The sequence below is a fragment of the Pagrus major genome, chromosome 9, assembly GCF_040436345.1.
Source record: "Pagrus major chromosome 9, Pma_NU_1.0".
NCBI classification, from domain to species: Eukaryota; Metazoa; Chordata; class Actinopteri; order Spariformes; family Sparidae; genus Pagrus; species Pagrus major.
The window spans coordinates 9087949-9100419 of NC_133223.1; the positions used below are offsets into that span (position 1 = coordinate 9087949).

The 12471-nt window shown below is 40.3% G+C and overlaps 1 protein-coding gene across 1 annotated transcript in view; it reads left to right on the forward strand.

The window, feature by feature from the left end:
* The window catches only part of LOC141002219 (TBC1 domain family member 8), a 33783-nt gene that overhangs the window by 15726 nt on the left and 5586 nt on the right, over positions 1-12471 (forward strand). The window contains exons 7-19 of the mRNA XM_073473452.1: positions 2040-2237; positions 2709-2858; positions 3031-3181; positions 5265-5479; positions 7383-7500; positions 9619-9904; positions 10152-10293; positions 10457-10555; positions 10644-10712; positions 10810-11080; positions 11624-11689; positions 11790-11876; positions 12057-12166. Coding sequence (XP_073329553.1) covers positions 2040-2237; positions 2709-2858; positions 3031-3181; positions 5265-5479; positions 7383-7500; positions 9619-9904; positions 10152-10293; positions 10457-10555; positions 10644-10712; positions 10810-11080; positions 11624-11689; positions 11790-11876; positions 12057-12166 — 1962 coding nt within the window. The remainder of the gene's footprint in view (positions 1-2039; positions 2238-2708; positions 2859-3030; positions 3182-5264; positions 5480-7382; positions 7501-9618; positions 9905-10151; positions 10294-10456; positions 10556-10643; positions 10713-10809; positions 11081-11623; positions 11690-11789; positions 11877-12056; positions 12167-12471) is intronic.

Genomic DNA, 12471 nt, shown 5'->3' on the forward strand with positions numbered 1-12471 from the left:
ATTGTTCCATATTGCATTTTGATTGCCTCTATAACCTTTACTTTTACACATTTTTGTACCATGATGTGGTTAAATATTATTTCTAGCCTACACCATTTGAGTAATTCAAGTAACTTATAAACAGAACAAAAATATGAACCCGTGATATAGGTCCTTTAAAACGTGTGTGATATGGATTTTGGGATGCTGAAAACTGGTGAAAGATACAACCCCAACCCCTCCCGAAACAGTCTTATTTTACCAAAGCTCCTCCACCAGAGTGAGACTTCCTCCTAAATGTTTTCGTCTGACTTTTTTAAGCCTGGCGAATGAAACCAGTGACTGAACAGTTACAAGCATCTGTGTCCTGAGTGGCGTTATTCCAGACCCTTTATCTGAGAGTCTCTGTAGCAGGCTCTCTGCAACGGTCACACATTTTTAGGTGAGTTTGTTAAACAGTGTGTGTGTTTACTCTGCCAGTTGCTGGTTAAAGAGTAACACATGGACCGGTTTCATGTGGCTGATCATGTTTACACACTAACACATTATAATGCAGAGGGGAAGTTATTTAAAGGACAAGTTCAGCATTTTAGAAATTCCTAAGAATGAATGACCACTGTGGAATTTGTGATCTAAATTAAGATGTCAAGTTTTGAATCTCTTGTGAATATGAAGCTCCTTTTATCTCATTAAAACACAGTACCTTTTCCTTTTGCCTTTAAAGTTTACTTTTCTTTTGAATGACTTGATTATCACATAGTTGCTTATAAGGTTGTTAAAGTTGCAGATTTAGTGCCGATCCTGTTCAGATAAAGTTCAATAATCAGCGTGAACCATGTAGGTGTAAATAATGAGAGAAACACAGGGTTAAATAAATGATTTCAGCTTCTAGATGGGAATAAATTCTTTCCAGATGTGTTCGCATGTGTAAATTAAACTGTATGTGAAGCTCTTTACTAAAGGTGTAAAATTGTTCACGTTATTGTGGCCCGTCTGAGTTTGGTTCAGTTCCTCGTGTGAAAAGCAGAGATTAGCAGCCAGAAGCTCGGTCTGTTCATGAACAATGTGAGGAGTCATGCCTTCTGTCCTTCCCCCACTGCTGCTGCTTTTAATCCTGTTATTTCCTCTGTTTTCTGTTGAAGCATTGTCTTTAGAAAAGTATGATTGCTTCCACCCACCTAATCCGTTACTATGAATAATCCCCCTTCTGCTCCTCCAGATTCTCTTTAACCTCTATGGTCTCTCTAGTTCATGCACATGTCCGGTCGAGCTTGGCTTTAGTGTTTTAGTTTTTCTCGGCTTAAAGGCTGTGTTACAGTTCGCACGAGTGGTACACTTGTTTGTTTGAGCTACAGTGAGAGACATTGACTGCGGATGTATCTGCTCCTCACTGTTTAAAAGCATCATGTTATGAAGAGATTGTTCAGTTATTGATACCGAGGTGTTAAGTCATAACATTTGGATAACAGATTTTGGCACTAATACACACATTCCATAGTAAAAATTGTTTGTTTATTTCTAAAATAATAATCCATATTTTTATATTAATGAAACGAGTAGTACATTTTTTTAAATTTATACTATGATTATTTATTGTGCACCTTTGACTGTTCTACATGTTTTAACACAAAAAAAATATGAGGTCAGTATTTCATTACACCCTTTAAAGGTGCAACATGTAAGAAGTGGCTGTCTGTTGCTGTCATTAGCTAGTTAGCTCAGTTAGCAGCAGGTAGAGGAGGTTTTTTGATTATTCTGAGACGTGACATGCCTGGGCTACCTTTTTAGCATGCTAACTTCAGTGGATATCTCAACAATACAACGTATATAACGTCAGACCTGTTATTTCCTCACACTCTGTAGATCATTTTAATTCATTTTTGAATGTTCTCAATTAAAATTCTTACATATTGCACCTTCAATTCCAGTTTTGCCAGTTTCTCTTCCTTCCACAGATTCCAACACAAGCAAATGGGAACCAGTCTGCTTCCCTGTCCTCATGTCGTATGAGGAAAAACTGATTGTGTTCTGATGCCCTGTTTCCTCCATTTTCTCATCAGGTGTTGTCCATAGAAAAAGCAGAGAGCACCAGCCTGCTTCCCAACCCCGTCATAGTGAGTGTTCGGACTAAGAAGGCCTTCCAGCTGATCGAGCTGCAGGACAGAAACGAGCTGGTCGAGAACCTGAACTCCAGACTGCGATCCATACAGTGGAAACAGTCCATGTTCCGCAGCAGGAAAGATGGCAAGAGGAGTTTGGTACGTGTGATGCAAGAGCGCTGTTTTGATTTGATTGATTTAATAACTGCTTCATGATAATTTTACAGGTTTATGTTTTTTATGGAAGTTCAGGAAAACTTTAGTCATGACTCATACCAGCATACCGATTGACCAAAGAAGTGGGTTGGACCTCTCCTAATATATAAAGACATCAAAATTACCATCAAAATTTAAAGCTGACCAGTCACAAAAAGAGACACACAAGGCTTACTGCTGCTGGTTAAGTGTAAGATTGTTAAAACACTGTTTCAGACTTAATTTAGGAAATATTCAGACGATGTTACTGTTCTGTACACCGATTCACAACTGCATACTTCAGCTGTTTCAATGTGAGGAAATGTGAGCCTGAAGTTGAGTCAAACTCAAATGAGTTTCACTGCTCAGTTTTGACATGTATAAGAATTCCTGCAAAAAAACACGTTTTGTTTTTATCTTCAATTTTTTCCCCAGAGCGCCCCGACACCCTACTACACCTTCTACTATGACACTGGATTCTCTGATGAAGAAGAGATAGAGGAGCAGGTGCTGCGTAACACAGTCAACAGCGAGGCTCTGATGACAGCCTTCCACCAAAGCCAACCAGGAGCCAACGGCAACAAGGTGGAGTCTGACTGTTAAGCTCAAGTTAAACTCTCATTTGCGAAAAAAGCCCACGCTAGTTTACAGTGCATGAATCTAAATCATTGTGTCGTCTGAAAACCTCATCACACTCAACAGGTCAGCATGTTAATCTGTGAATGTGTGTGTGTGTGTGTGTGTGTGTGTGTGTCAGAGCGTGGAGCAGGTGAAGGAGCAGCTGTGGGAGGATCACTTCGTGGAGTTTGGTCGTGGCGTCCACATGTTCCGCACAGAGAAGATTCAAAGACTTGTTGCCATGGGGATACCAGAGTCCCTGCGAGGAGAGCTGTGGATGACACTCTCAGGTAAAATTAAGACAAATGGTGTGAATGTGCATCAGAAACAGACATTTTATAAAGAACTGTCTCAGGGTTAGGACTTAGATTTAGGTTTGGGGTTAGACTAGGAGTGGCACAATCACTGATGAAGCTCTGTATCACAATATAATTAAATTTTTATATTTACATCATTAGCACAAAACAGACAACATGCACGTTTAAGACTGACAAAGGAAGAGTTGCACAGTTACACTCGACACAGCCCTGCAGTAAGGTGTTAATTCAACTCTTTGGTCATTTTGGAGGATGTAGATTCTGGTGCTGTTTAACTGCAGTGTATTATACTGAGAGGGGTTCCTAATCTTTAGTGTACCTTCATTTATACAAATGTGGTTAACGACTGTGTACCCTTGCAGGTTGAGTACAAAACAAGTTCCAAATGAGTATTATTGACTAGGGATTGTAAATGAAACGTCTTCAATGAGGCTTATGTTCATTTCTTTGGATGTTTAATTAAGATCAGTGTTCAAATGACACCTGTATTTTTGAGAGATGACAAGTTGGTGATGGTTATATGCCAGACAGACACAGGGATGTGTGGTACAGGAGTCTGGGTTTGGACACAGTTCAGGCTTCACATCCTCTTCTCTTCCCCCACTGCACCCCCACATGTTCCAGACAACACACTTTCAGTCGAAATCGAAGTACCAGCTTTTATTTTGGTTTGCTGTCAGTTCCTCCGTTCAGCCACGCTGAGGACGAATCAGTTTCTGAACTGAAACTGATGAACAGAACTGAAACTGCACCTGGAATAAAAAAAGAACAACAAAACTCCTGAGCACAAAGAACCTGAAACTATTGATGTTTCTTTACAATATCCTCATTTTATTATTTTATTATGCCTGTATCCACATTATGTTTTCTGTCTATTCTATCTTGTTATCACACTTATCTGTGAGCTCATTACCACATCAGCACATCATTTCAATTCGATTCAATGAAGCCTCGTTGGCATTATGTTTTGTTACAACACAAATAAAGTGAGAACTGCTCAGATTCATATAGGAAAAAGGGTCATTTCCGTGCACCACAGTGAGTAAAAACAGAAGAAGACAAGACAGCTTGTATTCATTTATGAGAAGCAGTTTTATTCCCACATATATTTTCCCACGTGGAAATGCAAAGTATTCACCCTCGGGGGGAGGGTGTGTGTGTGTGTGCGTGCGTGCGTGCGTGCGTGCGTGACTGACTGTATGTATGGTCTGTATGATGAGACAGAATGTTCTGTCCTTTATGTCCTCATGGCTTGTTCCAACTTCCTCTATTTCTTTTGTCAACGAGAGTCACTTTGGAGGAAACAGGGTCGTCTCTGGTTAGAGCGTTGTCTTGGTCTTAATTCAGATTTGTCTAGAGAGAGAAATAAAGCTTTACTGTCCTCCAGGTTTCAGTTGATTCAGCTTATAAAAGTTAATGTAGACTGAATTTATTCATTCGATTAATCAAGCAGAGATTCTTCTGTTCAGAATCATCAGTCCCTCACAAAACAGTCATGTTTTGTCTGCTTGCTGAAACTTCAACAATAAAATACAGAGTACCTGTTTTTTGTCATAGCACTCAGAGGATGAGAATTGAGAGAAGGGGCTGTTTTGAAGATGTTTGTGAGAAGGAAGTCTTTTTATGCATTTCTCATCCATCCATCCATCCATCCATCATCCATCTTAGCTTATAGGGGTATTCCAGACCTCCTTCTCCCCAGCAACACTTTCCAGCTCCTCCTGGGGGATCCCGAGGCGTTCCCAGGCCAGATGGCATATATGATCCCTGCAGTGGGCTCTGGGTCCACCCCGGGGCCTCCACCCAGTTTGTCGTGACTGGTAAACCTCCAAGGGGAGGCATCCAGGAGGCATCCTAACCAGATGCCCGAACCAGCTCTGCTGGCTCCTTTTGACGCGAAAGGAGCAGCGGCTCTACTCCGAGCTCCCTGTGGATGTCTGAACTCCTAATCCTATCTCTAAGGCTGAGCCCAGCCACCCTACTGTGGAAACTCATTTCATCCAGTTGTATCCACTTGTTTACTTATTTAAAGCATCTCAATCTCTGATTTGTGCAGATGCATCCTCTGAGCTCGAGTCTCATCAGGGCTATTACACCAGCCTGGTGCAGAAGTCTATGGGTCAGAGCAGCCTGGCCACAGAGGAGATTGAGCGAGACCTTCACCGCTCTCTGCCCGACCATCCCGCCTTTCAAAACCCCACCGGCATTGCTGCACTGAGACGTGTCCTCACAGCGTACGCTCACCGCAACCCCAAGATCGGATACTGTCAGGTAAGGACCTGTTGATCTGATGGTGACATCAGTGCAGATATGATGCTATGACTGTGCAAATATTACAGCAATGAAGTGTGAAGTGTATGAATGTTTCCTGCATTCAAATATTTAATCCACTCCACCTGCTGATAGCAACCCCTCACTGTTCTTTACGATAAATGAATACAAATTTGCAGGTGTAGTGAAATGAACGCGCCCTCTGTGACAGCAAGAGTACATTGTTTAAACTGTTTAAAGATATTTCAGTGAGTTAATCAAACTGTAAAAGTGGTGTGGGACGAAGTGGGATTTGAAGTGAGGGGGTCATGTGGAAATTAGTCCTTTAGTACGAGTAGTAGAAATACAAATTCTAGCAGCAGCAGCAGAAGAAGTGGCAGAAGTTGTGGTTATTGGGAGCAGCACTGGGATTGGTAGGAGCAGCTGTTGTTGTTACATTAGTAGGTAAAGTGGAAGTAGGCCAGATGTAGACAGTAGTGGAAATAGTTGTAATGGATCTAATTAAAGAAATCATGAAGTTAAATCAATAAATGTTAATACAGATGTAAAGGAATGAACTGTGAGATGTAGCAGACAACATCATTAAATTGAATAAAAAGAAGTTGTTTAAAAATTATTTAGCAATTTTATTTTGACACTTGATTATTAAATCATCATTCAAAGACAGAATATTGAAATAAAAGTAATTATTTGCTAATTTAATAATCCTGATATTTTTTAGTGAATCCTTTTTATTTCACAGTTCAGTTTTGAGGTTTTTGCCTGTTTTGTTTAGTCTTCTTTCAGACTAGTGGAACAAAAACCTCCAAAATACACATTTAGGTGTTTATTTTAGTTCAGCTATTCTGGGAACCTTTGCAAATCTCCACTTCAGTAGCACTAACATACACCAAACTTTCCAGTGTTATTCCTCTTTATTTTCCTCTTTTGTTTTTTAGAAGGTTTTAATCTAATATGTCATTCATAGTTTGATTTATTTAAAGTGGCACTATGTAGTTTTAGAGAAGAAATTCAAACTCAGAATTTTGATATTTACAATATTAATGATACAAAAGTGAAAAAACAAGCTGTTCTCAGAGGAAAATAAGGTCCTAGAACACAGTTTGAAGCTAAGAAGGTGGCAGGGTCCGCCACACATAAACAAGGTAAAACAGCATGAACTGTGTTGTCCTTTAAGGTCAGTTTGTTTATTCAGTTTATTCAGTCATGAATACGAAGATAGTTTGTTTATTTAGTTTGTTAAGTTAGAAAAGAATTAGAAAGAAATAGTTTTTCATGGCTGTTAGATTGATTAAAAAGACATATCCAAAATGTCAACAAAATGAACAATTGATGAATTTTGAACCAGGCTTTATCCAATGCTTGCATTTCTTTTTTGCAAATTAGCACATTTATTAAGATAATTCCTCATTTGCATATTCAAACATAACATTTCTGAAAATAGGTAATACAAAAGATAATTGTCATGGTGATATTATTGTTTTGTTTTTCCCTTGTGCACCTGTAGCGTCTCACCGATGGAAATTTCTTTGTAATTCAACACTGTACTATTGTACTCCAAGCTGCATCCACTAGAATCCATATTGTACATCCTTTGTAAATACCCACATGGATTACCGATTATTTAAGAAGCTATTTGTATGAAAAGTAGTTTTTTGAGTCTCATTCCCAACTCGTCTAACACTGACACTTTGTGATTGTAGGCCATAGATTTGTGGATTGTAGGTCGGACTGGCCGCCATCCCAAAGCGTCTGTATTTGACGAGTTGGGAATGAGACTCAAAAATCACCTTTTCTTGCAAATAGCACCTGTCACATAATTGTAATCTGAATCTGAATTCAATTGACTGTAATTAAAAGACTGTTTCTGCATGTCCCTCCTCTCTGATCTCCCTCTGTTCAGTCTATGAACATCCTGTCGTCGGTCCTGCTGCTCTATGCTAAAGAAGAAGAAGCTTTCTGGCTGCTGGTGGCTGTTTGTGAGAGGATGCTGCCCGACTACTTCAACCGCAGAGTCATAGGTAAGAGGTGAAGGGTCAAAGATAAAGAGATTGTTATTTTCAAACTTCAAATTAAAGCCTCCCACTAGTGTATTTTAGTATTTTTATGTTATTTTCATACTTTTCTGAGTCCTTTCCTGACAATGTTGATGAGCCATGCTGCCAAATATTTTTTTGGGAAAAGTGTTGTGCTCGAAATTCCAAAATTTAAGCTGGTTCTAACCTGGAATAATGACGTATGACTGGGAGTTGTGCGTCATTCTCCAACCTGGGTTTATAGACCCAATCACTGTGACATTGCTGCAAAAACAACAGTCGCTTCTGGATAGAAAAAACTGACCGTTGGTTTGCAATGTGGAGATAAGTTAAATCGGCAAACTTGTATATTTGTTTTGCCGTTTTTAGCCGTTACTGTAACATTTACAGATATTTAGTAAAACTTAGTGGTCTGATCTATCTTACATTGCTGCAGTGCTTACTTTATGTACGATATTGCTTTGTTAGCGACTTTGATATCTACTCAACAGCGCATCTTGGACTAACTGCTAGTTTGGTTAAACTTAAACTGTCTTTTTTTTTTTGTTGTAAAAAGTAATCAGTTAGGGATATTTAAGCACTTGATTTTTTAAACTTGATTGTTTATTCTGTGACATATCTGCATTTTTACATTTTTGTGTTTTGTGAATATTTTTGGTCCCAAAAAGTAATGTGACACATTTCATTTCACTTTTATTGCATATCCAGTATCCAACTCTGGACACATACCCCACACTTTATAATTAAGCACAAGCTCAAGAGATGTTGAAAATTGTTTTGCGTTATGGCACTCCATTCTCCAACATGTTGCCTGGCCCACTACACACAACCATGACTGTTTCAAATGGCCATAATGGACACTCAGTCATTATCCAGTGCCTTTTACAGTTCCCAAACAGAAATTCCCTTAATAACAGCTTCCACTATATTTGTGTGAGTTTTGAGTTTGAACCCCTTATCTGAGTTAAAGCCCCACAAACTGAGCTGAAGAGGTTCAACAAACAAACAAAACCATTTTCATAACTCAGATGCACCTGACTCCATGAAGCAACAAATATACTGTTGGGCAAAATATATACATCCATATCCTCATATCCCCAACTAATGTTTAGCAGTGTATATTAGATTCTTTGAATATATTCTCATTTTATTTCTTTTTTAAACAATCTGTTTTCCTTTTATTATAACAGAGCTACTATGTAGCAACATGGAACCATTTGATGAGATTGTTTTAGTTATAACTACAAGAGAATTTTATTACTGTATTACTAGAATTTATTACTAATGTGTTGTTATTATAATAATCTATCATTAATTCATTATTATGAAAGTAAAAATATTTTAATATAAATTTGTTTTAGTCAGGAAGAAAAACTGACTGGAGGACTGTAAGCATCACTGAAGCTGCTGCTTGTTTTAAAGCACGTACGGTTTAATCAGTCATATACCAGCTGTGTGTTTGTTGGACCATTTAGGGCTGTCTCAGCTGTCTCATATTGTGTCTGTTTTGTCTGAGCTGCTGCTTCTCAGACACAAACAACCCAAAGACTTATTGTTGTCCTCTAAATAGGGCTTATTTCCTGTGTTTGTGAGGCTGTTTATTTTTGACATGCAAGGTGCATTTGAAGCAATTTCCTCTGTCTGTGAATGTCCAGATGTTTGTGGGTACAACTGTAACTGTCTTCTAACAATTTGTATGGAGGACATAGTAACATAATATCTTTTTATTAGTGTTTACAATGTCCCTAACCCAGAAAAACAAAAACAACAATTAATTTATCCTGGGAACAACATTAGTCTGTTGAGTCACATTTGTAATAACAGAACATGTGTATTACTCTATGTCTAAATCTTAAATCATTTTTGGATGACAGAGTAGTTCTAAAATAATAGTTGAATTATATTTTTCCTGCAGCACATTGTAGCTAGTTGTACAACAAAGAAAAATAATACCATTGTGTACATTAAGTGAAGTAACAACATATTTGCTGCCATCTAGTGGTGAAAATCATGAACAACAATCCAAAAATACAAACAAGAACATGGACATGACTCAGACACACACAAACACACTTCTCCATGTTGGACTCTCCCCCTCCACAGGAGCTCAGGTGGACCAGTCTGTGTTTGAGGAGCTGATCAGGGAGCGTTTACCTGAACTGGCTGAACATGTTCCAGACCTGTCCTCCCTGTCCTCCGTCTCCCTCTCTTGGTTCCTCACCCTCTTCCTCAGCGTGCTGCCCTTCCACAGCGCCGTCTGCGTGGTCGACTGTTTCTTCTTCCATGGTATCAAAGCCATCTTCCAGCTGGGTCTGGCTGCGCTGGATGCCAACGCTGCACAGCTCTCTGCCAGCACCGATGACGGACAGGCCCTTATGATTCTCACAAGGTACAGCTGTAATTCAGATTTGTTGTTTTTGACATTGATTGACTGCATCTTTTAAAGTAATCTAAATCGTGCTCAGTATAAATATATTGGAAAAGGGACTGCCAGTCAGAGAGGAGCCTGTTTCACACTTTCAACAAAACCTCAATCAGAACTTTGGTGCCAAATTCAACATTTACGAATGGAGTGATTGGGATTGCATTTATGTTTGTGAGCACATGAAATGACTCCTCTGATTTGTGCTTTGGAGTTTTCTGGACCAGGTTGGAAGTGAAGAGTCGTCTTGTGTTCCGTCCTCGCCACCTGCTGCACTGGAGACGAGCAGCAGCGACACTGATGTTCCCGCTGTGAGGCACACAAACATCACCGACCTCATCAACCAGTCCTACGAGGTGAGAAGCACACAGATCTGATCGTTGAGACTGATATTGGCCTTGAATTTATTGATTTTTGCGCATTTTATGGAATGATTTTATGTTTTACAGCAAATTATTTCTTTATTTAAAAAGCACTGACCCTTCACCCTCATATATGATCTGTGATTCTTTGTGTCAGAAATTCGGAGACCTGAGTGTGAGGCATATTGAGAGGCTTCGCTGTCGACACAGGATCCGAGTGCTGCAGGCTCACGAAGACACCACCAAAGAAAACGCTGTGAGCAGACAGAGAATGTACATGTGATGCTGTCATACAGTCTGACTGTGAAAACAAGTTAAAAGCCTCCCTCTGTGTGTCTGTGCAGCTGAGAGTGGTGACTCCAGATGTTTCCATGTCTCCAGAGAACTTGGCTGATGTCTACGACCTCTTCAAGGTATCTTCTTATCTACCTTTCAACTAGCTTATGTCCTTCATCAATAAAATGATCATCCTCTCCTCACTTCCCACCCTGTCACTCCTCACCCCTCCAGACAGAGCACTTCATCAGTCTGTACTGGGGTGACAGTAGCTCTGTGGCAGCGGCGGAGGCAGCAGCGTGGCATCACGGTGACTCTGGTTGCTCCTACATTGAGCGGCAGTACCGGCTGGACCGGCCCCAGTTCAAGAGCCTGTACGGGCTGCTGGTGCCGTGGCCCGGGGACTCAAACCAGCACGCTGACACGCTGGCGAACCGCACCTTCACGCTGTTGGACCAGGAACGCAAGAACCTGGTCACTTTCAGAGAGTTTGCTGGCTGGCTGGGTAGGTAACGACAGACAGGAAGAATGAAGGCACATTTAGACTCTGCTCTATGATTATCCTGCTGTGTTTTGGTCACTCTATAAAAGAGTATTTTTAGAGCTTTAGGGCTTTATGGCACTTCAGAAAAGTCACACCCAGTATGAAGTTCCCAAGTAATAGTTTCAGAGGAGACGGACCAAATCTGGTTCTTCCAGAAAAATGCATCCATAAGTAGTAAGGTAAGGTAAAGTAAGGTGTAAGTTGCCAGGTTTTGGAGATAGGAAGCTCATCTATTCATGGGAGAGAGGCTAACTAAGCTAGCTAATGTGACAGCTCAGGACTCCTCAAAATCTTTTTTATTTGGTATTTGGTCCGGGGGCAGCGCCTTACGTCCTGCGTCAGAGTGTTGTGCGCCAGATGTGTTTTCTCGTCAACACATTTGATTTTGATTTTTGGGGATCATTGCTGCTCCTGTCCCGTGTAAAACCAAAAAATGAACACTGGCTTATTAATTTAAATCCAACTCTGTCTCTCCCCCCCCCCTCTTCCCCTCCCTCTCTTCAGACACTTTGTACTGTGAAGAGCTGAATGAGAAGATAAGGTTGCTGTACCGTCTGCACATCCCACCAGGTGATTCATTCTGTTCACACCTTGACAGTCATGAGAGTTTTCGAGCTGCAGTCAGGGCTGGAAGTGACTGATCGACTTTACTTTGTGTTTGTGTCTGCAGCTCTGACAGAAAGTGAAGATGACCCCTCTCTGATGAAGAGCCCCCTGGTGTCCACAAACAGACCCCTCTATGTTAACCTGCCCTCCGGTTCGTCCAAACACGCTTCGATCCATCAGCTGTTGATTTTCTTAGCTCAAGTGGACAACTCACTACAACTAAAGCAAACAGAGAAAACACAAGCAATCTGCAATATGAATATATGTAATTCAGAGGTTTTGGGGTACTGACTGAAGAATATCTGCCTCTGTGTGCTGACCGTTGTTCCAGATGTTGAAGGTGAGGTGAAAGACTACCAGGAGCAGCTGAAGCAGATGCTGCAGGATCTGGCCAAAGAGAAGGAGAAAGATGTGGAGAAGCCTCTGCCACTCATGAACCAGGTACTGGGAACCTGCTGTACTGGTGTTTAACTACACAGTACAGTACACTGGCCCTCAGTAACAATCTTGTCTTTTAGCAACTCCTACCTTATTTCATCTATAAAATCTGTATGTACAGTTTATATTCATGTCTCGTCTTTTTAATAAGCTTCACTGTAAAAAATAAAAAGAACTTACTTATGTAAACATGTAACAAAACTAACATGTATTGAATGTACTAAAGGCCACTATATATTGAATTTGAATATTTCTAATATCGGCGCCTCCCAGTGGTTGTATCAGAAAACAAAATTAAACCAAAAAAG